Source organism: Penaeus monodon, chromosome 38 (genome assembly GCF_015228065.2).
Source record: "Penaeus monodon isolate SGIC_2016 chromosome 38, NSTDA_Pmon_1, whole genome shotgun sequence".
NCBI lineage: Eukaryota > Metazoa > Arthropoda > Malacostraca > Decapoda > Penaeidae > Penaeus > Penaeus monodon.
In genome coordinates this window covers 3,906,044-3,928,543 of record NC_051423.1, presented here as the reverse complement: position 1 = coordinate 3,928,543, position 22,500 = coordinate 3,906,044, and the positions used below count along the sequence as shown (strand labels likewise).

Here is a 22,500-nt window from a genome sequence, read left to right as displayed (position 1 = left end):
GTCTGAGGAGGATATATCAGTATAAGAGTAGTAGTAAAGAAAAAAGCTGATTTAATATGTTTAAGGAGGAGGAGGAAACGCCATGATACTGTCATAGCGAGTAGAGTTCGTTAATCATTGTCAAGGATGTTACTCTGATTAGAAACAATATATATACTTATATTTATATATGCAATCTGCAATATAGAAAAAAACAGTTACTTAGACTTATCCTTGCCTATCAGTGTAAACAGTATCAAATCATCTAAAGTACCTTCGAGCGATTTAGATAATAACATCATCCCAAGGGAAAATATTCTCAACGATGAGAAGACAACATCCAAAATTATAGTGAAGCGTTAAAGTAAATAACAATTCCAATAAAAAAAATAATAATAATAATGAAAAATCATTATCCATAATTACTCAATGTGGAGTAATAGTGGTTTTGCTCTTTTACTTTGCTTTTACGTATTCATGTTTTTGCATTGTAGCACTGAAGCACTGATGTTGACCGCCGTATGCCTGAAATAATGCTCGTGACAACGTTCGTGTTACTGTTTTTGCTAAAATCACAATACATGTATGTATGTGTATATATGTATGTATGTATATATATATACATACACACTGTTTGCTTGTTTGTTTGTTTTTGCGTGTGTAGGTGTGTATGTAGCCCTTGGTCACTGGCATATGGAGTATATTCTTGCTATTGCTTGCATGTGAATTCGACAGTAAATTAAAACACTTTTCAGCATAATGCTAAATTCCAGTGAACCTACGAGTATAAACTTAATATACAGATCAGCATATGTCTGCGTAAGAAAAAAGAAAAAAAAAGATCATATAATTGATTTTTTTTTTTTTTTTTTTTTTTTTTGTATGAGATGGGGGAGAGGTTAAAGAAAAGGGTGCGACAGACAGGACTTTACGATGGTATCACTGACAAGAGGTAGAGAACCACTGGCTTATAAAGGAATTCATGATAATTCAAAACATTAGGCCCTTCCAGACATTTAACTGTTATTTTTAAATCCATCACGAATTGGTGAAATGTAGCACCAGTACGGGTTCGAGCTTCTCGTATTATGGATTACATTATAAAGTAAGTAACTTGGCCTTATGTGTAAGGCAGAGCTTTAGCGAAGAGCATACTAGTCAGAAAATTACACACATCGTTTTTAAATATGTTAAAATATAATTGCAGTGTTATTGGTTCCATTCAGAGATATATTATCAAACTAGACATAACCGGACAAACCCAAACAAAAAGTAACTACACAAGAATTTCTAATTCAACTACCCTCACTCCACTGCTGCGTTCGCACTATACTACTCGTTCGTGCAGTAAATGATCTTGCTGGTTGACTAATTCGTTAGGTGTTGGCGTCCTTTCCCCGCTAGTTTTGCCAGTGCGTGAAGCAATCGTATTGTGCACAATTTTTGAACGGAGAGTAGTATTTGCTTACAACAAATACACAAAAACTTTTGTCATAGCAGTTCAAGGTCGCGGTCAAGTCGCACCAGCTATAAATTGGGTAGAACCTGTTCAACCGGCATTCACTCGAACCCGAAACGCCCAAGCATGAATACCAAGGTAAACGCTGCTCTGAATCCTATTCTTAGATACTTTTCAATGCACTGTGTAAATAAACAGAGAATCGGAGTTAATTGTCAAATTTACAGCTTATTTCTTTATTTTCCACAGGTCCTCCTGCTCAGTCTGGCAGCCATCGTTGTCGCAGACAGCCGTGAGATTTACCGCCCACCTCAGGTACGAGTCTAATGAATTGTTAGTCAGCCTGCGCGTAAAGCAATAATTATTTTATATAGGAAGACTTAAAATTCCCATTGATTTGAAAACACAGCTATTATAGTCTTCCCAGGAAACTTCCGAGTCGTCCGAGGAATCTTACGAATCTTCCGAAGCCAAGTACAGCTTCAACTGGGCCGTCAGCGATGACTCCTCAAGCAACGAGTTCGGACACCAGGAGGCCCGTGACGGCGACCACACTCAGGGATCCTACTACGTGCAGCTCCCCGACGGCCGCCTGCAGACCGTCACCTACTTCGTGGACGGCGACTCCGGCTACGTGGCTGAGGTCAACTACAAGGGCGAAATATCTGACGAGTCTAACTCTTCCGAGTCTGAGGAGGATACGGCAGAATACGATTCATAATAAAAAAAACTTGTATTTTTATATTGTGCATAAGTTGTTACACTTGTTTTGATTATATTAATAAAAATAAATACATTTATGACCTTTGCACTCATTTCAATCATATATCTTACACCTAAGTCTTACGTGCTTCAGAATACAATACTTGTCTGTGGTACAGTCTCAGAACTACATATATATGAAAAGTACTGCTTGGGAGAACCCGACTGTCACTCAGCCGACTCCCGCCACGCCCTCCAAACCTGTTCCTGTTTATTTTTTAACAAGTTTTCTCGAATCTAGTTTATTCTCATAATTCATTCTCATATATGGCCTTTGTAGATTAGGATGGATACATCACCATTTTACACGTCTAACATTCAGAGGAAAAAGGAACTGCCAAATGATTAAACAACATAATCTGAAATAACAGAAGTAAATGTTTCATTATCATTAGAAATATAATATATACTGAAGTTAATAAATGAAAGGATATACATAAAATTAAGCACGCAAAGATCGATAAGGTGCGTATTACTTCCAGCCAACAATCCTACTGAAGGTGAAATAAATATCCATCAGTTTAACTGTTGAACTATCAGTGAATATGAGGTAAAAGAATAGTTTTTGAGTTCATTTATATAAACCGAGGATTTCTCGGTGAATTTACATGCATATGCTTTTAGTTCTATGTAATATTTTTTTTTTTTTTTTTTTTTTTTTTTTTTAACGGTAGGTTCATGTTTGAGCCGCCGTGGTCACAGCATGATACTTAATTGTAGTTTTCATGTTGTGATGCTCTTGGAGTGAGTATGTGGTAGGGTCCCCAGTTCCTTTCCACGGAGAGTGCCATGTGTGTTTACAGGTATGTAAACACACATTTATGACCACACTATTATATTCAGATTAGTTCCTGTAACAACATTTTACAGGAATGTATTTTACTTATTCATTATATTTGTATATATATATATATATATATATATATATATATATATATATATATATATATATATATATGAGTGTGTTTGTGTGTGTGTGAATGTGTGTGAATGTGTGCGTGTGCGTGCCTGTGTGTGTGTGTGTGTGTGTGTGTGTGTGTGTTGTGTGTGTGTGTGTGTGTGTGTGTGTGTGTGTGCATTCATGAATATATATATATATATATATATATATATATATATATATATATATATATATATATATATATATGTATGTATGTATGTATGTATGTATATATCAGTGTGTGTGTGAGAGAGAGTGTTATGTGTGTGTGTGTGTGTGTATGAGAGAGTGTTGTGTGTTGTGTATGTGTGTGTGTGTGTGCGTACGAGTGTGTATGCGTGTGTGTATGCGTTTGTGTGTGTGCGTGCGTGCGTGCATGCATGCGTGCGTGCGTGCGTGCGTGTGTGTGTGTGTGTGTGTGTGTGTGTGTGCGTGCGTGCGTGCGTGCGTGCGAGCGTGTGTGTGTGTGTGTGTGTGTGTGTGGTTATGCGAATATGCTTGCGGATGATTATCTTACACTTTGTTATCCTACCTTGCATACTTGCATTACTCTAAAATCGGCAATACTATGAAAAGGAAAGCGAAAAGGAAATAATAAGAGTCTATAATAGCGAAGATATTAACAAAATATACGGACGAGCATATTCATGAGTGATTGTTAATTAGCAAATCTGACAAGGCTAGAACAGAAGAACTAGCATATGAATTCTTGATTTGATAATCATGAATAACATAGCTAAGATATAACCAGCTTGAATTAATATATTTAACTATAAGAGGTGATCCAGCAGAACTAACAAATAAGAACATACGCTTTCCGAGCAGACTGTTCTTCTTCTTTTAACGGTAGGTTCATGTCTGAGCCGCCGTGGTCACAGCATGATACTCAATTGTAGCTTTCATGTTGCGACGCTCCCGGAGTGAGCACGTGGTAGGGCCCCCAGCTCCCCTCCACGGAGAGCGCCGGTGGCACCCTTTCAGGCAATCATTCTCTCTATTTATCCGGGCTTTTTGGGACCAGCACTTGACTTGGGCTGGCTTGGCCATCCAGTGGCTGTTGACATAGAATTAAAAGAAACAAAAGGATATTTATAAACTGTGTTACTTTTGACATTATCTTATATTAGCTTAGATTGGGTTCTGCTGTGCGCCCTGTTCTTCAACAACCAGTGTCATTGTTGATAAATGAAATTTACGTAACAATACATACACATACACATACACACATTTATATATATATATATATATATATATATATATATATATATATATATATATATATATATATATATATTTGTGTGTGTGTGTGTGTGTGTGTGTGTGTGTGTGTTACAAAATAAAACAAAATAACAATAACTGCATTTCTAATAACCTAATACCCAAAGCCATCATAACATCATTAACACTAAACTACTCACTGGCGGAGTAAATGCTTTTGCGCTTAAATGAAACTAATTGGATTTTACTGTCCTTTCCTCGCTTGTTTTGTCATCGTATGAACCAACACTATTGTGTGCAAGGTTTGAACGGAGACTAGCAGTGCTATGGTTATAACAAATATGCAAAAAATTGAGCCGTTGCGATTCAAGGGCACGGCCGAGTCTCACCTGCTATATATTGGGCACAACCTGTGCAACCGGCATTCACTTGAACCTCACAAGCCCAGTCATGAACACAAAGGTGACTCCTATGAATTCTGTCAGATATATTTCATTTACATGTAAAATTAGAAATAATCATAAATACTCTATAACCTTAATGCTACTTTTCTTCCTCCCACAGGTCCTCCTTCTGCTCGGTCTGGCAGCCATCGTTGCTGCAGACAGCCGTGAGATTTATCACCTGCCTCAGGTAAGATTTATTCAAGATACAAGTAATACAATTATCATTTCATATCAGTACACATGAAATTCTCATCGATATTACTTTTACAGTCTTCCCAGGAAACCTCAGAGTCTTCCGAAGAATCCTACGAGTCTTCTGAAGCCAAGTACAGCTTCAACTGGGCCGTCAGCGATGATTCCTCAAGCAACGAGTTCGGACACCAGGAGGCCCGTGACGGCGACCACACTCAGGGATCCTACTACGTGCAGCTCCCCGACGGCCGCCTGCAGACTGTCACCTACTTCGTGGACGGCGACTCCGGCTACGTGGCTGAGGTCAACTACGAGGGCGAAGTCTCCGACGAGTCTAATTCTTCCGAGTCTGAGGAGGATGTATCACTATACGAGTCATAGTAAAGAAAAAGTTGAATTAATATGTTTAAGGGCTGTTACTGTTGTTTGTTTAATTAAATAGTCATGAAGAAAACACGATTGTTTATCTTTTACACTTATTTCAATATATCTTTCCCAAAAAATAGTAATAAGTGCATTTTTTTTCTCTCTCTCTCTCTCTTTTATAAATAAGGGGTAGTAAGTGCATTTAAATATTTTTTTTAATTAATATCTCACAATACATGGCATTTGATGATCAGGATAGACATTTCGCCGCTATACGTTGAAGATCGTGTTAAACTGTGGCCTCTGCTTAAACATTATTAAATTAACTAGTTATAACATGAATCCAATGAAGTTCCGGTATTATAAGAAATATGATAAACAATAAAGTAAGTTTGCTATATATATATATATATATAAATATATATATATATATATATATATATATATATATATATATTTATATATATATATAAAATATATATATGTATATATATCAAATTCGGAAAATTATTCATACATGTATATAGGTATGTATGTGTGCTTGAGCGCGAGCGCGCTGGCGTGTGTGTCTGCGATACTAACACGCGCGCGCGCGCGCGTGTGTTTGCACGCGTGTGTGTGAATGAAGGCGAAGAATTATCCACCAATTCCTGTGAGTGTTATGTCTGACTTTGGATTCCTTTTCGAGATACACAAAGATTCTATAAGGAAAAGACAAGTCTGCGTGAGGTTGGAGATTAGTATCTGAAAAATGTTTTATGTAATTGGATGTCAGTCTAATGATGAAAGTGAAGTCCGACTTTTATTCCAGTTTTGGCTTGTATATATGTTTAATTTTATGTGATGTCCGATTTTCCTTTGTCATTTAGAATTCTTCGGTAAATTGATGGCCAAGTTTCATATACATACATACACACAGACAGGCATCTGTGTGTGATATATGAGTATTTTTTGTATATATTATTTACATATAAGAGTGTATGTTTATCCATATATGTATGTAATTTTAATATTTTATTGGACAATAATGGGCATGTGTATATGTGTGTGTGTGCGTGACTATAATTACATCTTAGTGTAAGAGCGTATATATATGACTTGGGATCACCAACTAGTCTTTACTGACGCACATTCTTATTTGGTGCTTCAAGGAAGAGTTGAAGTTACTTAATATGCGCTTGTTCGGGCAGTATGGTCTGTAAGTTTTGTCTGAAAGGATATGAATGAGAAGTATCACAAGAAGGAATTCCCAGATGTACCAGTACCCAGTAAATACGTTACACCGATGTTAATGACAATTTGCAAGCACTAAGCATGTTTGGTACTTTCGATCGTGATATCACAGTGGGTTTGCTACACATGCAAAAAATGAAATAACAAAGATGTGCCAATACAACAAAATGAGATAAAATAGTACCAGCGGTTCATAAGGATCAGTTATATTATCAAATTTCTAGCAAGAGCATTGCTGTTGGTAGCGGGAAGCGAAGAGGATTCCAACGAGGGAGAAATGTCCGTTAAATTTGTATCTATTCAATTTAGGTCAAAGGAAGACAGAGTAGGCTAAGTTATTTTGACCAGGCGTAATCAAATTTTATTTGTATTCATCTCTTTCCTCTTCATCACTAAGAGTTTTTTTGTTTTTTGTTTTTTTAACACAGCATATACTGTACATCGGGTGAAAAGAAAGCGCATCGGATTATCACTCTCGTATAGTTATCTTTTGTTCAAACGCAGAAGGCTCCAAGGAACATTTGGTCCTTGGGTGCTAGAACACCATTTGGTAGGCATGTATAACCTCATTTTGATTTCCTTCTGGGACGAACTTCCTTCTGAAAATCAGGGAAAACTAGTAAACAGGCGAGATAGGTCGGACAAGTCAATGACTCCTTGGTGAGAATATAATGTGGGGCCAACTATGTATAAAGGTAATTAACAAGCAAACAGTGCAGTGAACATACCATGTATTCTTGACAGCTTGACTGCTTAGATTCTAAAAAAAAAAAACTAATAATAATAATCAAATAAATAAATAAATGAATAAATAATAATAATAATAATAATAATAATAATAATAATAAAATAATAATGATAATAATAATAATATATAATAATAATAAATAAATAAATAAATAAAAACTCATTTTGTTCATTGGTTGAGTCAATTATTTTACAAGGTAAATCAGCCCAGTTAGTTTATTACGTCCCTTCGCCGCTTGTGATACCATTGCATAATGATGATGCATTATGTGCATTTTTTAAACAGAGGCAGTTGTTGTAAGGTTACACAAATTTGCAAAAACAAGCCATAGCGGTTCAAGGCCACGGCCGAGTCGCACCGGCTATATATTGGCCACAACCTGTGCAACCGGCATTCACTCGAACATCACACACCCAACCATGAACGCCAAGGTAAATCCTATTCTTAATACCTGATACTTTTTCAATGTATATTGTAATTGAACACGAAACCCGTAGTTGATACGCAGCGTTAATGATCTTGTTCTACTTTCCACAGGTTCTCCTTCTGCTCAGTCTGGCAGCCATCGTTGCTGCAGACAGCCGTGAGATTTACCGCCCATCTCAGGTAAGAATCATTCAATGAACTTTTGGTCGGGATATAAGTAATGCTGTAATCGGTAGGTGTTTTAGAGAGAAAGATTAAAAAATATATATATATATATAGTAGATAAATCTTTCCTTGATGTAAAACTATTATTTATATAGTCTTCCCAGGAAACCTCCGAGTCTTCCGAAGAATCCTACGAGTCTTCTGAAGCCAAGTACAGCTTCAACTGGGCCGTGAGCGATGACTCCTCAAGCAACGAATTCGGACACCAGGAGGCCCGTGACGGCGACCATACCCAGGGGTCGTACTACGTGCAGCTCCCCGACGGCCGCCTGCAGACCGTCACCTACTTCGTGGACGGCGACTCCGGCTACGTGGCTGAGGTCAACTACGAGGGCGAAGTTTCCGACGAGTCTAATTCTTCCGAGTCTGAGGAGGATTCTTAGTGAAGAAAAAATATGTATATATTATTGACTGTTACTTCTCTTTGTTTGAAATAAATGTATAAGAAGAAAACATATTGGTTTCTTTCATTTCAATAAATTATTCCTAGGAAGTCTGTCTCTCTATATATACGTCTAATTCTTCCGAGTCTGAGGAGGATGTATCAGTATACGAGTCGTAGTAAAGAAAAAGTTGATTGATATGTTTAAAGACTGTTACTGTTGTTTGTTCAAACAAATGGTCATGAAGAAAACGCGATTCTTCATCTTTTACACATATTTCAATACATTTTCCTAAGAAGAGTCAAATGGGGTAATAAGTGTCTTTTTTTTTCATGAATTTCTTACATTACATGGCATCTGATGACCAGGATAGACATTTCGCCATTTCGAACATCCTGTTAAACTGTGGCCTCTGCTTAAAAATGATAAAATCAACTAGTTACACCATGAATCCAATGAAATTCCGTTATTACAAGAAATATGATGTACAATAAAGTGAATAGATTTCCCATATATATATATATATATATATATATATATATATATATATATATATATATATTAAATTCGGAAAACGATTCATACATGTATATGGGTGGTATATGTGTGTGTGTGTGTGTGTGTGTGTGTGTGTGTGTGTGTGTGTGTGTGTGTGTGTGTGTGTGTGTGCTTGAGCGCGCGCGCCCAGCAGTGTGTGTGTGTGTGTGTGTGTGTGTGTGTGTGTGTGTGTGTGTGTGAAGGCGAAGAATTATCCACCAATTCCTGTGAGTGTTATGTCTGACTGTGGATTCCTTTTCGAGATACACAAAGATTCCATAAGGATAACACAAGTCTGCATGAGGTTGGAGATTAGTATTTGAAAAATACTTTATGTAACTGGATGTCAGTCTAATGATGAAAGTGAAGTCCGACTTTTATTCCAGTTTTGGCTTGTATATATGTTTAATTTTATGTGATGTCCGATTTTCCTTTGTCATTTAGAATTCTTCGGTAAGTTGATGGTCAAGTTTCATATACATACATACACACACACTCACATCTGTGTGATATATGTGCATTTCTGTGTATATGTGTGTATGTATGTGTCCATATATGTATATGCGTGTAATTTTAATAATGGACATGTGTATATGTGTGCTTGTATTTCTCTAGAAGTACATCTTAGTATGGAAGCGTATATATATAACGGGGGAACACCAACTAGTCTTTACTGACGCAAATCTTTATTTGGTGATTCAAGGAAGAGTTGACGCTACTAATTATGCGCATGTTTAGGCAATACGGTCTGTAAGTTTTGTCTGAAAGGATGCGAGTTTGAAATATCCCAAGAAGGAAGTCCTAGAAAATACCCAGTAAATACTTACACTGATGTTAATGAAAATTTGCAAGCACTACGCATGCTAGGGACCAGTCGGTCGAGATATTACAATGGGTTTGCTACATATACAAAAAATAAAATAACATAGAAATTTCTGTACTGTAAAAAGAGATAAAATAGTACCAGCAGTTCATGATGATCAGTTATACTATCAAATTTCCAGCAAGAGCACTGCTGTTAATAGCGGGAAGCGAAGAGGATTCCAACAAAGGGAGAAAAATTTTGTATCTATTCAATTTGAGTCAAATGAAGACTGAATAGGTTGTTGTTTTAACCAGGCGTAATCACATTTTGTTTGTATTCGTCACTTTCATCTTCACTAATAGTTTCACCCTTAAACTCAGCACATACTGTATATTGGACGAAAAGGAAACACATCGGATTATCGCTATCGTATAGTTTTCGTTTGTTCAAACATGGAAGGCACCATAAGTGTTCTGGCACCAAAGGACCAGTTAGTAGACATGTGTAGCCTCATTTTTTATTTCCTTCTGGGACCAACTTCCTTCTGAAAATCAAGGAAAAAGGGTAAACAGGCGAGATAGGTGGGGCAAGGCATTGACTCCTTGATTATATTTTGTGGGCTATCTATGTATAATGGTAATTAACAAGCAAACAAAAACCAGTGAAAATAGCATGTATTCTTGACAACTCAGCATCAGATGGTTGGTATAACACACTCATTCCGCTTAGGAGATTATAATAATAATAATAATAATAATAATAATAATAATAATAATAATAATAATAATAATAATAATGATAATAATAATAAAAGTAATAATAATCCGTTCTATTCATTGGTTGAGTAATTGATTTTACGAGGTAAAGCAGCCAAGTTAGTTTAATGCGTCCCTTCACCACTTGTGATACCATTGCATAGAGTCGTTGCATTATGTGCATTTTTTAAATAAGTAGTACTGGTAAGGTTACACAAATTTGCAAAAACAAGCCATAGCGGTTCAAGGCCACGGCCGAGTTGCACCGGCTATATATTGGCCACAACCTGTGCAACCGGCATTCACTCGAACATCACACACCCAACCATGAACGCCAAGGTAAATCCTATTCTTAATACCTGATACTTTTTAATGTATAGTGTAACAGAACACGAAATCCATAGTTGATACGGAGCGTTAATGATCTTGTTCTACTTTCCACAGGTTCTCCTTCTGCTCAGTCTGGCAGCCATCGTTGCTGCAGACAGCCGTGAGATTTACCGCCCATCTCAGGTAAGAGTCATTCAATGAACTTTTGGTCGGGATATAAGTAATGCTGTAATCGGTAGGTGTTTTAGAGAGAAAGAAAAATATATATATATATACATATTAGATAAATCTTTCCTTGATGTAAAACTATTATTCATATAGTCTTCCCAGGAAACCTCCGAGTCTTCCGAAGAATCCTACGAGTCTTCTGAAGCCAAGTACAGCTTCAACTGGGTCGTCAGCGATGACTCCTCAAGCAACGAGTTCGGACACCAGGAGGCCCGTGACGGCGACCACACCCAGGGATCCTACTACGTGCAGCTCCCCGACGGCCGCCTGCAGACCGTCACCTACTTCGTGGACGGCGACTCCGGCTACGTGGCTGAGGTCAACTACGAGGGCGAAGTCTCCGACGAGTCTAATTCTTCCGAGTCTGAGGAGGACTCTTAGTGAAGAAAAAATATGTATATATTATTGACTGTTGCTTCTCTTTGTTTGAAATAAATGTATAAGAAGAAAACATATTGGTTTCTTTCATTTCAATAAATTATTCCAAGGAAATCTAATGACTTTACAGTGAAATAACATTAAAGCCAAAGGCATATTTTAACGAGATAAGTTGAATCTAGGGTGTGTTTTCCCTTTAATTTCTTAACATTGCTGTCCAGGAAAAACATTTCGTCACTTTACACCCAACGACTGGGGTTGAATGTAAGTGACAATTCATTAAACATGAAATTAACTATAGTAATAATATGAATAAAATGAAGTTCCATTATTACGAGAAATACATCATAGATCATAGATGTTCGGGCAATACGGTCTGTAAGCTTCGTCGGAAAGGATGTGAATTTGAAATATCCCAAGAAGGAAGTCCTAGAAGATACCCAGTAAATACATTACACTGATGTTAATGACAATTTGCAAACACTACGCATGCTCGGGACCAGTAGGTCGAGATTTCACAATGGGTTTGTTACACATGCAAAAAATAAAACAACGTAGAAATTTCTGTACTGTAAAAAGAGATAAAATAGTACCAGCAGTTCATGATGATCAGTTATACTATCAAATTTCCAGCAAGATCATTGCTGTTAATAGCGGGAAGCGAAGAGGTTTCCAACGAGGGAGAAATGTCCGCTAACTTTGTATCTATTCAATTTGAGTCAAATGAAGACTGAATAGGTTGTTGTTTTAACCAGGCGTAATCACATTTTGTTTGTAATCGTCACTTTCATCTTCACTAACAGTTTCACCCTTAAACTCAGCATATACTGTATATTGGACGAAAAGGAAACACATCGGATTATCGCTATCGTATAGTTTTCGTTTGTTCAAACATGGAAGGCACCATAAGTGTTCTGGCACCAAAGGACCAGTTAGTAGGCATGTGTAGCCTCATTTTTTATTTCCTTCTGGGACCAACTTCCTTCTGAAAATCAAGGAAAAAGGGTAAACAGGCGAGATAGGTGGGGCAAGGCATTGACTCCTTGATTATATTTTGTGGGCTATCTATGTATAATGGTAATTAACAAGCAAACAAAAACCAGTGAAAATAGCATGTATTCTTGACAACTCAGCATCAGATGGTTGGTATAACACACTCATTCCGCTTAGGAGATTATAATAATAATGATAATAATAATAATAATAATAATAATAATAAAAGTAATAATAATCCGTTCTGTTCATTGGTTGAGTAATTGATTTAACGAGGTAAAGCAGCCCAGTTAGTTTAGTGCGTCCCTTCACCACTTGTGATACCATTGCATAGAGACGTTGCCTTATGTGCATTTTTTAAATAGAAGCAGTACTGGTAAGGTTACACAAATTTGCAAAAACAAGCCATAGCGGTTCAAGGCCACGGCCGAGTCGCACCGGCTATATATTGGGCAGAACCTGTGCAACCGGCATTCACTCGCACATCACACACCCAACCATGAACGCCAAGGTAAATCCTATTCTTAATACCTGATACTTTTCAATGTATATTGTAACTGAACACGAAACCCGTAGTTGATGCTCAGCGTTAATGATCTTGTTCTACTTTCCACAGGTTCTCCTTCTGCTCAGTCTGGCAGCCATCGTTGCTGCAGACAGCCGTGAGATTTACCGCCCATCTCAGGTAAGAGTCATTCAATGAACTTTTGGTCTGGATATGAGGAATATAGTAATCATTAGTGACAAATTGATTATTTATATTGTCTTCCCAGGAAACCTCTGAGTCTTCCGAAGAATCCTACGAGTCTTCTGAAGCCAAGTACAGCTTCAACTGGGCCGTGAGCGATGACTCCTCAAGCAAAGAGTTCGGTCACCAGGAGGCCCGTGACGGCGACCACACCCAGGGGTCGTACTACGTGCAGCTCCCCGACGGCCGCCTGCAGACCGTCACCTACTTCGTGGACGGCGACTCCGGCTACGTGGCTGAGGTCAACTACGAGGGCGAAGTCTCCGACGAGTCTAATTCTTCCGAGTCTGAGGAGGACTCTTAGTGAAGAAAAAATATCTATATATTATTGACTGTTACTGTTCTTTGTTTGAAATAAATGTGTAAGAAGAAAACATATTGGTTTCTTTCATTTCAATAAATTATTCCTAGGAAGTCTAATGACTTTACGGTGAAGTGACATAAAAGCCAAAGGTATACTTTAACGAGAGAAGTTAATCTAGGGTGTGTTTTCCCTTTAATTTCTAAATTGCTGTCCAGGAAAAACATTTCTTCACTTTACACCCAACGACTGGGGTTGAATGTAAGTGACAATTCATTAAACATGAAATTAACTATAGTAATAATATGAATCAAATGAAGTTCCATTATTACGAGAAATACATCATAGATTGGGGTGAGTAGATTTATCACAATATATAAGTATATTGAAAATTGTTTAAATATTTAAAACTCATTCACTCACTCTCTCGGATAATAATTATGATAACGTTAATATTAAATATGATATTCGTGACAACGACTATGTTTTGCCTCTACTGAAGTTCCATATGTATGGCTATTGACACAGAAACATAGATGTTTGTCTCTGTTTCTGTCTCTCTATATATGTCTAATTCTTCCGAGTCTGAGGAGGATGTATCAGTATACGAGTCGTAGTAAAGAAAACGTTGATTAATATGTTTAAAGACTGTTGTTGTTGTTCATTCAAATAAATGGTCATGAAGAAAAAAAATCTTCATCTTTTACACTTATTTCAATACATTTCTTCTAAGAAAAGTCAAATGGGGTAATAAGTATCTTTATTATATATTTTTTTCATTAATTTTTTACATTACATGGCATGTGATGGCCAGGATAGACATTTCGCCACTACACACCAAACATCGTGTTAAACTGTGGCTTCTGACTAACATTATAAAATTAAATAGTTACAACATGAATCCAATGAAATTCCGTTATTACAAGAAATATGATGTACAATAAAGTGAATAGATTTACCATATATATATATATATATATATATATATATATATATATATATATATATATATATATATATATATATATATATAAAATTCGGAAAACGATTCATACATGTATATGGTGGTATATGTGTGTGTGTGTGTGTGTGTGTGTGTGTGTGTGTGTGTGTGTGTGTGTGTGTGTGCTTGAGCGCGCGCGCGCAGCAGTGTGTGTGTGTGTGTGTGTGAAGGCGAAGAATCATCCACCAATTCCTGTGAGTGTTATGTCTGACTTTGGATTCCTTTTCGAGATACACAAAGATTCCATAAGGATAACACAAGTCTGCGTGAGGTTGGAGATTAGTATTTGAAAAATGCTTTATGTAACTGGATGTCAGTCTAATGATGAAAGTGAAGTCCGACTTTTATTCCAGTTTTGGCTTGTATATATGTTTAATTTTATGTGATGTCCGAATTTCCTTTGTCCCTCGGTAAGTTGATGGTCAAGTTTCATATACATACATACACACACACTCACACCTGTGTGTTATATGTGTATTTCTGTGTATATGTGTGTATGTATGTGTCCATATATGTATATGTGTGTAATTTTAATAATGGACATGTGTATATGTGTGCGTGTATGTCTCTACAAGTACATCTTAGTATGAGAGCGTATATATATATATATATATATATATATATATATATATATATATATATATATATATATATATATATATATATATATATATAACGGGGGAACACCAACTAGTCTTTACTGACCCATATCTTTATTTGGTGATTCAAGGAAGAGTTGACGCTACTAAATATGCGCATGTTCGGGCAATACGGTCTGTAAGTTTCGTCTGAAAGGATGCGAATTTGAAATATCCCAAGAAGGAAGTCCTAGAAGATACCTAGTAAATACATTACACTGATGTTAATGAAAATTTGCAAACACTACGCATGCTAGGGACCAGTAGGTCAAGATATCACAATGGGTTTGCTACATATACAAAAAATAAAATAACATAGAAATTTCTGTACTGTAAAAAGAGATAAAATAGTACCAGCAGTTCATGATGATCAGTTATATTATCAAATTTCCAGCAAGAGCACTGCTGTTAATAGCGGGAAGCGAAGAGGATTGCAACAAGGGAGAAAAATTTTGTATCTATTCAATTTGAGTCAAATGAAGACTTCCTTCTGAAAATCAAGAAAAAAGGGTAAACAGGCGAGATAGGTGGGGCAAGTCATTGACTCTGATTATATTTTGTGGGGCTATCTATGTATAATAGTAATTAACAAGTAAACAAAAACCAATGAACATAGCATGTATTTTTGACAGCTCAGCATCAGATGGTTGGTATAACACACTCATTCCGCTTAGGAGATTATAATAATAATAATAATAATAATGATAATAATAATAAAAGTAATAATAATCCGTTCTATTCATTGGTTGAGTAATTGATTTTACGAGGTAAAGCAGCCCAGTTAGTTTAGTGCGTCCCTTCACCACTTGTGATACCATTGCATAGAGACGTTGCCTTATGTGCATTTTTTAAATAGAAGCAGTACTGGTAAGGTTACACAAATTTGCAAAAACAAGCCATAGCGGTTCAAGGCCACGGCCGAGTCGCACCGGCTATATATTGGCCACAACCTGTGCAACCGGCATTCACTCGAACATCACACACCCAACCATGAACGCCAAGGTAAATCCTATTCTTAATACCTGATACTTTTCAATGTATATTGTAACTGAACACGAAACCCGTAGTTGATGCGCAGCGTTAATGATCTTGTTCTACTTTCCAAAGGTTCTCCTTCTGCTCAGTCTCGCAGCCATCGTTGCTGCAGACAGCCGTGAGATTTACCGCCCATCTCAGGTAAGAGTCATTCAATGAACTTTTGGTCTGGATATGAGGAATATAGTAATCATTAGTGACAAATTGATTATTTATATAGTCTTCCCAGGAAACCTCTGAGTCTTCCGAAGAATCCTACGAGTCTTCTGAAGCCAAGTACAGCTTCAACTGGGCCGTCAGCGATGACTCCTCAAGCAACGAGTTCGGTCACCAGGAGGCCCGTGACGGCGACAACACCCAGGGATCCTACTACGTGCAGCTCCCCGACGGTCGCCTGCAGACCGTCACCTACTTCGTGGACGGCGACTACGGCTACGTGGCTGAGGTCAACTACGAGGGCGAAGTCTCCGACGAGTCTAATTCTTCCGAGTCTGAGGAGGACTCTTAGTGAAGAGTCACTAAGTCTGAGGAGGACTCTTAGTGAAGGAAAAATATGTATATATTATTGACTGTTACTTCTCTTTGTTTGAAATAAATGTATAAGAAGAAAACATATTGGTTTCTTTCATTTCAATAAATTATTCCTAGGAAGTTTAATGACTTTACGGTGGAGTGACATAAAAGTCGAAGGCATATTTTAACGAGATAATTTGAATCTAGGGCGTTTTCCCTTTAATTTCTAAATATTGCTGTCCAGGAAAAGCACTTCGTCATTTTACACCCAACGACTGGGGTTGAATATAAGTGGCAATTCATTAAACATGAAGTTAACTATTGTGATAATATGAATCAAATGAAGTTCCGTTATTACAATATATTATAGATTAGGGTGAGTAGATTCATCACAGTATATAAGTATATATATATATATATATATATATATATATATATATTAAATATATTGTAAAAGTTCTCATTCACATACGCTCTTACATAAATATGATAGTCGTGACAACGATCATGTTATGGCCCCTACTATAGTTCTATATGCATGCATATTCATACAGACGCATCATCTTTGTTTCTGTTTCGGTCTCTATCTCTATCTCTTTTCTTTCTCTTCCTTTATGTGTTATACATACATACACACACATAGTTCTTTATAGATGAGATTAATGTTACTACACATGTGCTTGTTCGAACGATATAGTCTGTATTTTTTTTTTTTTTTTTTTTAGATGTGATTTTGAATAGAATTCCCAACGACATTACCAACTGTTCACTTTGCCATAACAGTTGTAAAATGCATTTATTTGCAAAGATATTCTAATGACGGTAATGATAATTTGCAATTACCATACAAGGAACCAATCGGCCGAGATATCACACTAAGCTTGCAACATGTGCAAAAATAAAATGATAAGATAGTCAGATAAAATAAGATGAAATTAAATAAAACCAGGAGTTATTATGATCGGTTATATTAGCAAATATCTGAAAGTGTTAGCGGGAGACGAGGATTCTGGAGAGAAACTTCCGAATGGATCCGCATATATTTATTGAAACTAATTAACCACATTTGTAATTACTAGCGTCTGCTGCAGAAAATATTTTGTGTTAAAGGATAAATCTTGCAAAATAAATAAAATTAATCTACTCCGCGGTGACTTCTCGCTTGCCTGCCGTTTTCTTAGTGGCTTGTATTGTCTTTTCAGGTGTTTAAAGATTATAATATGCTTCTTTGTAATATAGTGGATTAACATTACATTATCATATGAGCGATTCATGCAGTAGTCGCACCAATGAAGTCAGAGTTGGTCCCGTTTCCATATAGATGTAGGGTACGTTCGTAGAGGGACATGCATTCCAGGTCATGAGATAATTCCGTAGGGTGGCCAGTTCCTTTCCGCCTCAGGACTGACCACAGCGTGCTGATGCCAGTTTTAACACGTTTTACAGCTTCTTAGTTAATACTGTGATCGCCTAAAGAACGTTCTCCAGTCAGAGAAACATGCATAGTTTTGGAATCTATTTGCTTCTTTAGTTATCCAAATAAGGGCTATATATTTAAACTCAACATAAATACCATGTGGTTATTCATCGGGTAGTCACACTGCGCACTATAGCTATCTTTTGTTTGTACATAGCTGGCTCTACAAGGGCCCAGTCATTAAGGAACAAACTGGTAAGCACACGTGACCTCACCTGATTTCCTTGATCTTTTTTTCTAATGGTATTAATGTCTATGTTGATATCCTCATTACTGGCATTATGATTTTGATATTGTTATTTACAGTATTTGACACAGAAAGTAAGGTAAAAGAGTAAACATTTGTAATAGAATAACAGTCAAACATAAAATAAAATAAAATAAAAACATCCTGCATGTTCATTGGTTGAGTAAATTATTTTGCAAGGTAAGTAACCCGGTTTGCTGTTGATGTCCCTTCACCACTTGCGCTACCATTGCATAAAGACTTCACATTATGTGCAGTCTTTAGTAGGGGGCAGTAGTGATAAGGCTACACAAATTTACAAAAACAAGTTAGCGGTTCAAGGTCGCTGCAGAGTCACACCGGCTATATATTGGGCAGAACCTGTGCAACCGGCATTCACTCGAACCTCACACACCAAGTCATGAACGCCAAGGTAAATCGTATTCTTAATCTTGATACCAGATATTTACAGTGTATCATGAAATAAATATGAAACCCGTGGTTGATACGAAGCGTTAATGCTCTTGTTCTACTTTCCGCAGGTCCTCCTTCTGCTCAGTCTGGCAGCCATTGTTGCCGCAGACAGCCGTGAGAGTTACCGCCCACCTCGGGTAAGAGTCGTTCATTGAACTTTTGGTCGGGATATGAGTAATGCAATAATCATTAGGTTAGTAAATTAAGTTTAGGACATTTTCCTTGGCACAGAGCTATTATTCAATTGAAATTATCCCTGACATATATCTATTGTCTATAGTCTTCCCGGGAAACCTCTGAATCTTCCGAGGAATCCTACGAGTCTTCTGAAGCCAAGTACAGCTTCAACTGGGCCGTGAGCGATGACTCCTCAAGCAACGAGTTCGGACACCAGGAGGCCCGTGACGGTGAAGACACTCAGGGATCCTACTACGTGCAGCTCCCCGACGGCCGCCTGCAGACCGTCACCTACTTCGTGGACGGCGACTCCGGCTACGTGGCTGAGGTCAACTACGAGGGCGAAGTCTCCGACGAGTCTAACTCTTCTGAGTCTGAGGAGGATATACCACGATATGAGTCCTAGTGAAAAAAATATATATTTATTTATTTATTTATTTATTGACTGTTAGTTTTCTTTGTTTTAAATAAATGTATAAGAAGAAAACACACTTGTTTCTCTTATTCCAATACATTATTCCCAAGAAGACTACGGTGAAATAACAGAAAAGACGAAAGTATATTTTGACGAGATAGGTTGAATCTAGGGTGTGTTTTTCCTTCAATTTCTCATAATTACTGGCCGAGACAGACCTTTCGCCATTTTACCCCGAACGTCTGGTGTTAAATGTAAGTGGCAATTGAATAAACTATTAACACTAAGAATAGTAAGTTCCGTTATTACAATAAATACATTATAGATTAAGATGAGTGGACTCTTCACAAAAAAAATGTAAGTATATATATATATATATATATATATATTGCTTAAATATTTAAAACATGCACACGCCTCTGTGTGTGTGTGTGTGTGGTGAAGAATAATTTACCTATTATATTTTGTATTATTTAGCTTTGGATTAATTTTCGTGATGATAATAACGTTAATATTAAATATGATAATAAAGATGATATTCGTGACAACGATCATGTTATGGCCCCTACTAAATTTCCATACACATGCATACTCACACACACATACGCACACATCTTTGTTTGAACAATAGTCTATATTTCTTTTTTTCTTCTCCTTCTTTTAGATGCTGGGACACTTTGTCATATCATTTGTAAAATACATTCATTTGTAAATATATTCTAGTGATTTTAATAATTTGTAGTCACCGTGCATGCAAGAAACCAATCGGCCGGGATATCACACTAGGCTTGCTAGATTTGTAAAAGTTAAATAAATAAGGAGTTATTATGATCAGTTATATCAGCAAATATCGGGCAATGGATCCCGTAGGGTTAGCGGAAGGCGAAGATTCCGGAGACAAACTTCTGAATGGATCCACATACATTTATAGAAACTAATTAACTACATTTGTATTTACCTTTGTTTGCTGCAGATAGAGAAAATATCTTGTGTAAGAGGATGAATCCTGCATAATAAATAAATAAAAATCACCGACTCGCCTGTCTGCCGCTTTCATAGTGGCTTGTGTTGTCTCTTCAGATGATTTAAAGATCATAATGGGGTCTAGAACTGTTTGTTAGTAATTTCACGAAATCAATTTAGTTCCTTAGCTAATACTGCGATCGCTCTAAGAACATTTTCCAGTCAGAGAACCACGGAGTGTTGAACTCTGTTCGCTTCATTAATTGTCCCGGTGAGAGCAATTGGGTAATCACACTGTGTACTATATTTATTGTAGTTTTTATTTGTTTGTCTGGCTACACAAAATTCAGTCAACAAGGAACACATAAGAAGACATAAGTGACCTCCTTTAATTTCATCTTTCCTTGATTTTTTTCTAATGGTATTAATATCTATGTTGATAACATTATTGGCATTATGATTTTCGGAATGTTAATAACAGTACTTTAAAAATATATATTTCCAAAAAGCAAGGAAAAGAGTAAACAGGTAAGATAAACAGTTGTGAAAATATATGTATGTAAAGATGACATTTATGCTTGTCACTTCAGGATCAGTAGCTCAAATAAAAAAATAAAATCAATTTCAGGGCTCTTTAAAAAAATGCATTTACTCTTTTCTGTTCATTGGTTGAGAAAATGATTTTGCAAGGTAAGTAACCCGTTTTGTTGTTGGTGTCCCTTCACCACTTGTGATGCCATTGCATAAAGACTTTGCAGTGTGTGCAATCTTTAGTAGGGAACAGGAGTGTAAGGCTACACAAATTTGCAAAAACAAGTCATAGCGGTTCAAGGTCGCGGCCGAGCCGCACCGGCTATATATTGGGCAGAACCTGTGCAACCGGCATTCACTCGAACCTAACACGCCTAACCATGAACGCCAAGGTAAATCCTATTCTTAATCTTAATACCAGATGCCTTCCAATATATCGTGTAAATAAACATTAAACCGTGCTTGGTTCGCAACGTCAAAGCTTTTGTTCTACTTTCCACAGTTCCTCCTTCTGCTCAGTCTGGCAGCCATCGTTGCCGCAGACAGCCGTGAGATTTACCGCCCATCTCAGGTAAGAATCATTCAATTAACTTTTGGTCGGGATATAACTAATGCTGTAATCGGTAGGTGTTTTAGAGAGAGAGAGAAAAAAATGTATATATATATATAGTAGATAAATCTTTCCTTGATGTAAACCTATTATTTATATAATATTCCCAGGAAACCTCAGAGTCTTCCGAAGAATCCTACGAGTCTTCTGAAGCTAAGTACAGCTTCAACTGGGCCGTCAGCGATGACTCCTCAAGCAACGAGTTCGGACACCAGGAGGCCCGTGACGGCGACCACACTCAGGGATCCTACTACGTGCAGCTCCCCGACGGCCGCCTGCAGACCGTCACCTACTTCGTGGACGGCGACTCCGGCTACGTGGCTGAGGTCAACTACGAGGGCGAAATATCTGACGAGTCTAACTCTTCCGAGTCTGAGGAGGATACGGCAGAATACGATTCATAGTGAAAACTTGTTAGCATAATTTTTTTTTTTTTTTATAGCTGAATACTAAATGTAAGTTTACACGTTATAATATACTAGACTTTTCTTTTATTTTAATATTATCATTACCAAATTTGTTGAAAAGGAAACATTATGTGGATATATATATTTCCATACATGTGTGCTAGTGTACTCTACATCTAGACAGAAAATAATATTGATGTTGATAAGGATAATGATAGTGATGAAAATAATAATGAAAAATAATGATAAGAATAAGAAAAAACTAAGATATCTATTAAAACCGAACCTACGACTGCATAGCTGCAAATAAGAAAGCCTCGTTTACGAAGTCTCAATGCATTCTGTTGAGACAGATTTGCGTTAACCCACAATTCTCCGACATCGAGAGCAAAGAGCGTCATAGGCCAGTTTTTGTATGTCTGAAGAGAAAAGTCTTAATATGTGTGCAAGTATGTGCTCCTCAATTTGAATAGTAATTGTGGAATTATAAACACACACACCTATATACACGGACACACGTACACACGCGAACACACGCACACACACACACACACATACACACACACACACACACACACA

At 37.0% G+C, this 22,500-nt stretch overlaps 8 protein-coding genes across 10 annotated transcripts in view; all 8 read left to right on the top strand.

Moving 5' to 3' along the window:
• LOC119596651 overlaps nt 1-2,238 on the top strand; it is a 2,435-nt gene extending 197 nt beyond the window's left edge. Inside the window, exons 2-5 of the mRNA XM_037945987.1 lie at nt 1-19; nt 225-330; nt 1,688-1,753; nt 1,857-2,238. The exon at nt 1-19 is cut by the window's left edge and continues 69 nt beyond it. Coding sequence (XP_037801915.1) covers nt 1-19; nt 225-330; nt 1,688-1,753; nt 1,857-2,159 — 494 coding nt within the window. The 3' untranslated portion in view covers nt 2,160-2,238. The remainder of the gene's footprint in view (nt 20-224; nt 331-1,687; nt 1,754-1,856) is intronic.
• Nucleotides 2,239-2,745: 507 nt separating this feature from the next.
• Nucleotides 2,746-5,747, top strand: LOC119596650. Its single transcript, XM_037945986.1, has 4 exons — nt 2,746-2,750; nt 4,730-4,838; nt 4,923-4,991; nt 5,084-5,747. Exons 1-4 carry the CDS (start codon nt 2,746-2,748, stop codon nt 5,375-5,377), a joined length of 477 nt encoding a protein of 158 aa, XP_037801914.1. The 3' UTR covers nt 5,378-5,747.
• Nucleotides 5,748-7,751: 2,004 nt separating this feature from the next.
• On the top strand, nt 7,752-8,377 carry LOC119596482 (pro-resilin-like). The gene is made up of 3 exons (XM_037945752.1): nt 7,752-7,774; nt 7,881-7,949; nt 8,090-8,377. Exons 1-3 carry the CDS (start codon nt 7,763-7,765, stop codon nt 8,375-8,377), a joined length of 369 nt encoding a protein of 122 aa, XP_037801680.1. The 5' UTR covers nt 7,752-7,762.
• A 2,413-nt stretch (nt 8,378-10,790) lies between these two features.
• LOC119597004 (pro-resilin-like) lies at nt 10,791-11,442 on the top strand. The gene is made up of 3 exons (XM_037946429.1): nt 10,791-10,813; nt 10,919-10,987; nt 11,126-11,442. Exons 1-3 carry the CDS (start codon nt 10,802-10,804, stop codon nt 11,411-11,413), a joined length of 369 nt encoding a protein of 122 aa, XP_037802357.1. The 5' UTR covers nt 10,791-10,801; the 3' UTR covers nt 11,414-11,442.
• A 1,449-nt stretch (nt 11,443-12,891) lies between these two features.
• Nucleotides 12,892-13,496, top strand: LOC119597003 (pro-resilin-like). 2 transcript variants are annotated; one of them, XM_037946428.1, is made up of 3 exons: nt 12,892-12,914; nt 13,020-13,088; nt 13,177-13,496. In XM_037946428.1, the coding sequence occupies exons 1-3, from the start codon at nt 12,903-12,905 to the stop codon at nt 13,453-13,455; spliced, it is 360 nt and encodes a 119-aa protein (XP_037802356.1). In that variant the 5' UTR covers nt 12,892-12,902; the 3' UTR covers nt 13,456-13,496. The 2 variants fall into 2 exon arrangements, with proteins under 2 accessions (XP_037802356.1, XP_037802355.1); XM_037946427.1 differs by having other exon boundaries at nt 12,893-12,914; nt 13,168-13,496.
• Nucleotides 13,497-16,072: 2,576 nt separating this feature from the next.
• LOC119596850 (pro-resilin-like) lies at nt 16,073-16,743 on the top strand. Of its 2 annotated transcripts, none has more exons than XM_037946194.1 (3): nt 16,073-16,095; nt 16,201-16,269; nt 16,358-16,743. In XM_037946194.1, exons 1-3 carry the CDS (start codon nt 16,084-16,086, stop codon nt 16,634-16,636), a joined length of 360 nt encoding a protein of 119 aa, XP_037802122.1. In that variant the 5' UTR covers nt 16,073-16,083; the 3' UTR covers nt 16,637-16,743. The 2 variants fall into 2 exon arrangements, with proteins under 2 accessions (XP_037802122.1, XP_037802121.1); XM_037946193.1 differs by having other exon boundaries at nt 16,349-16,743.
• A 2,011-nt stretch (nt 16,744-18,754) lies between these two features.
• Nucleotides 18,755-19,441, top strand: LOC119596849 (pro-resilin-like). Its single transcript, XM_037946192.1, has 3 exons — nt 18,755-18,777; nt 18,887-18,955; nt 19,099-19,441. The coding sequence occupies exons 1-3, from the start codon at nt 18,766-18,768 to the stop codon at nt 19,399-19,401; spliced, it is 384 nt and encodes a 127-aa protein (XP_037802120.1). The 5' UTR covers nt 18,755-18,765; the 3' UTR covers nt 19,402-19,441.
• A 1,609-nt stretch (nt 19,442-21,050) lies between these two features.
• Nucleotides 21,051-22,077, top strand: LOC119596649. The gene is made up of 4 exons (XM_037945985.1): nt 21,051-21,063; nt 21,151-21,296; nt 21,407-21,520; nt 21,637-22,077. The coding sequence occupies exons 1-4, from the start codon at nt 21,051-21,053 to the stop codon at nt 21,916-21,918; spliced, it is 555 nt and encodes a 184-aa protein (XP_037801913.1). The 3' UTR covers nt 21,919-22,077.
• The last annotated feature ends 423 nt before the right edge of the window (nt 22,078-22,500 follow it).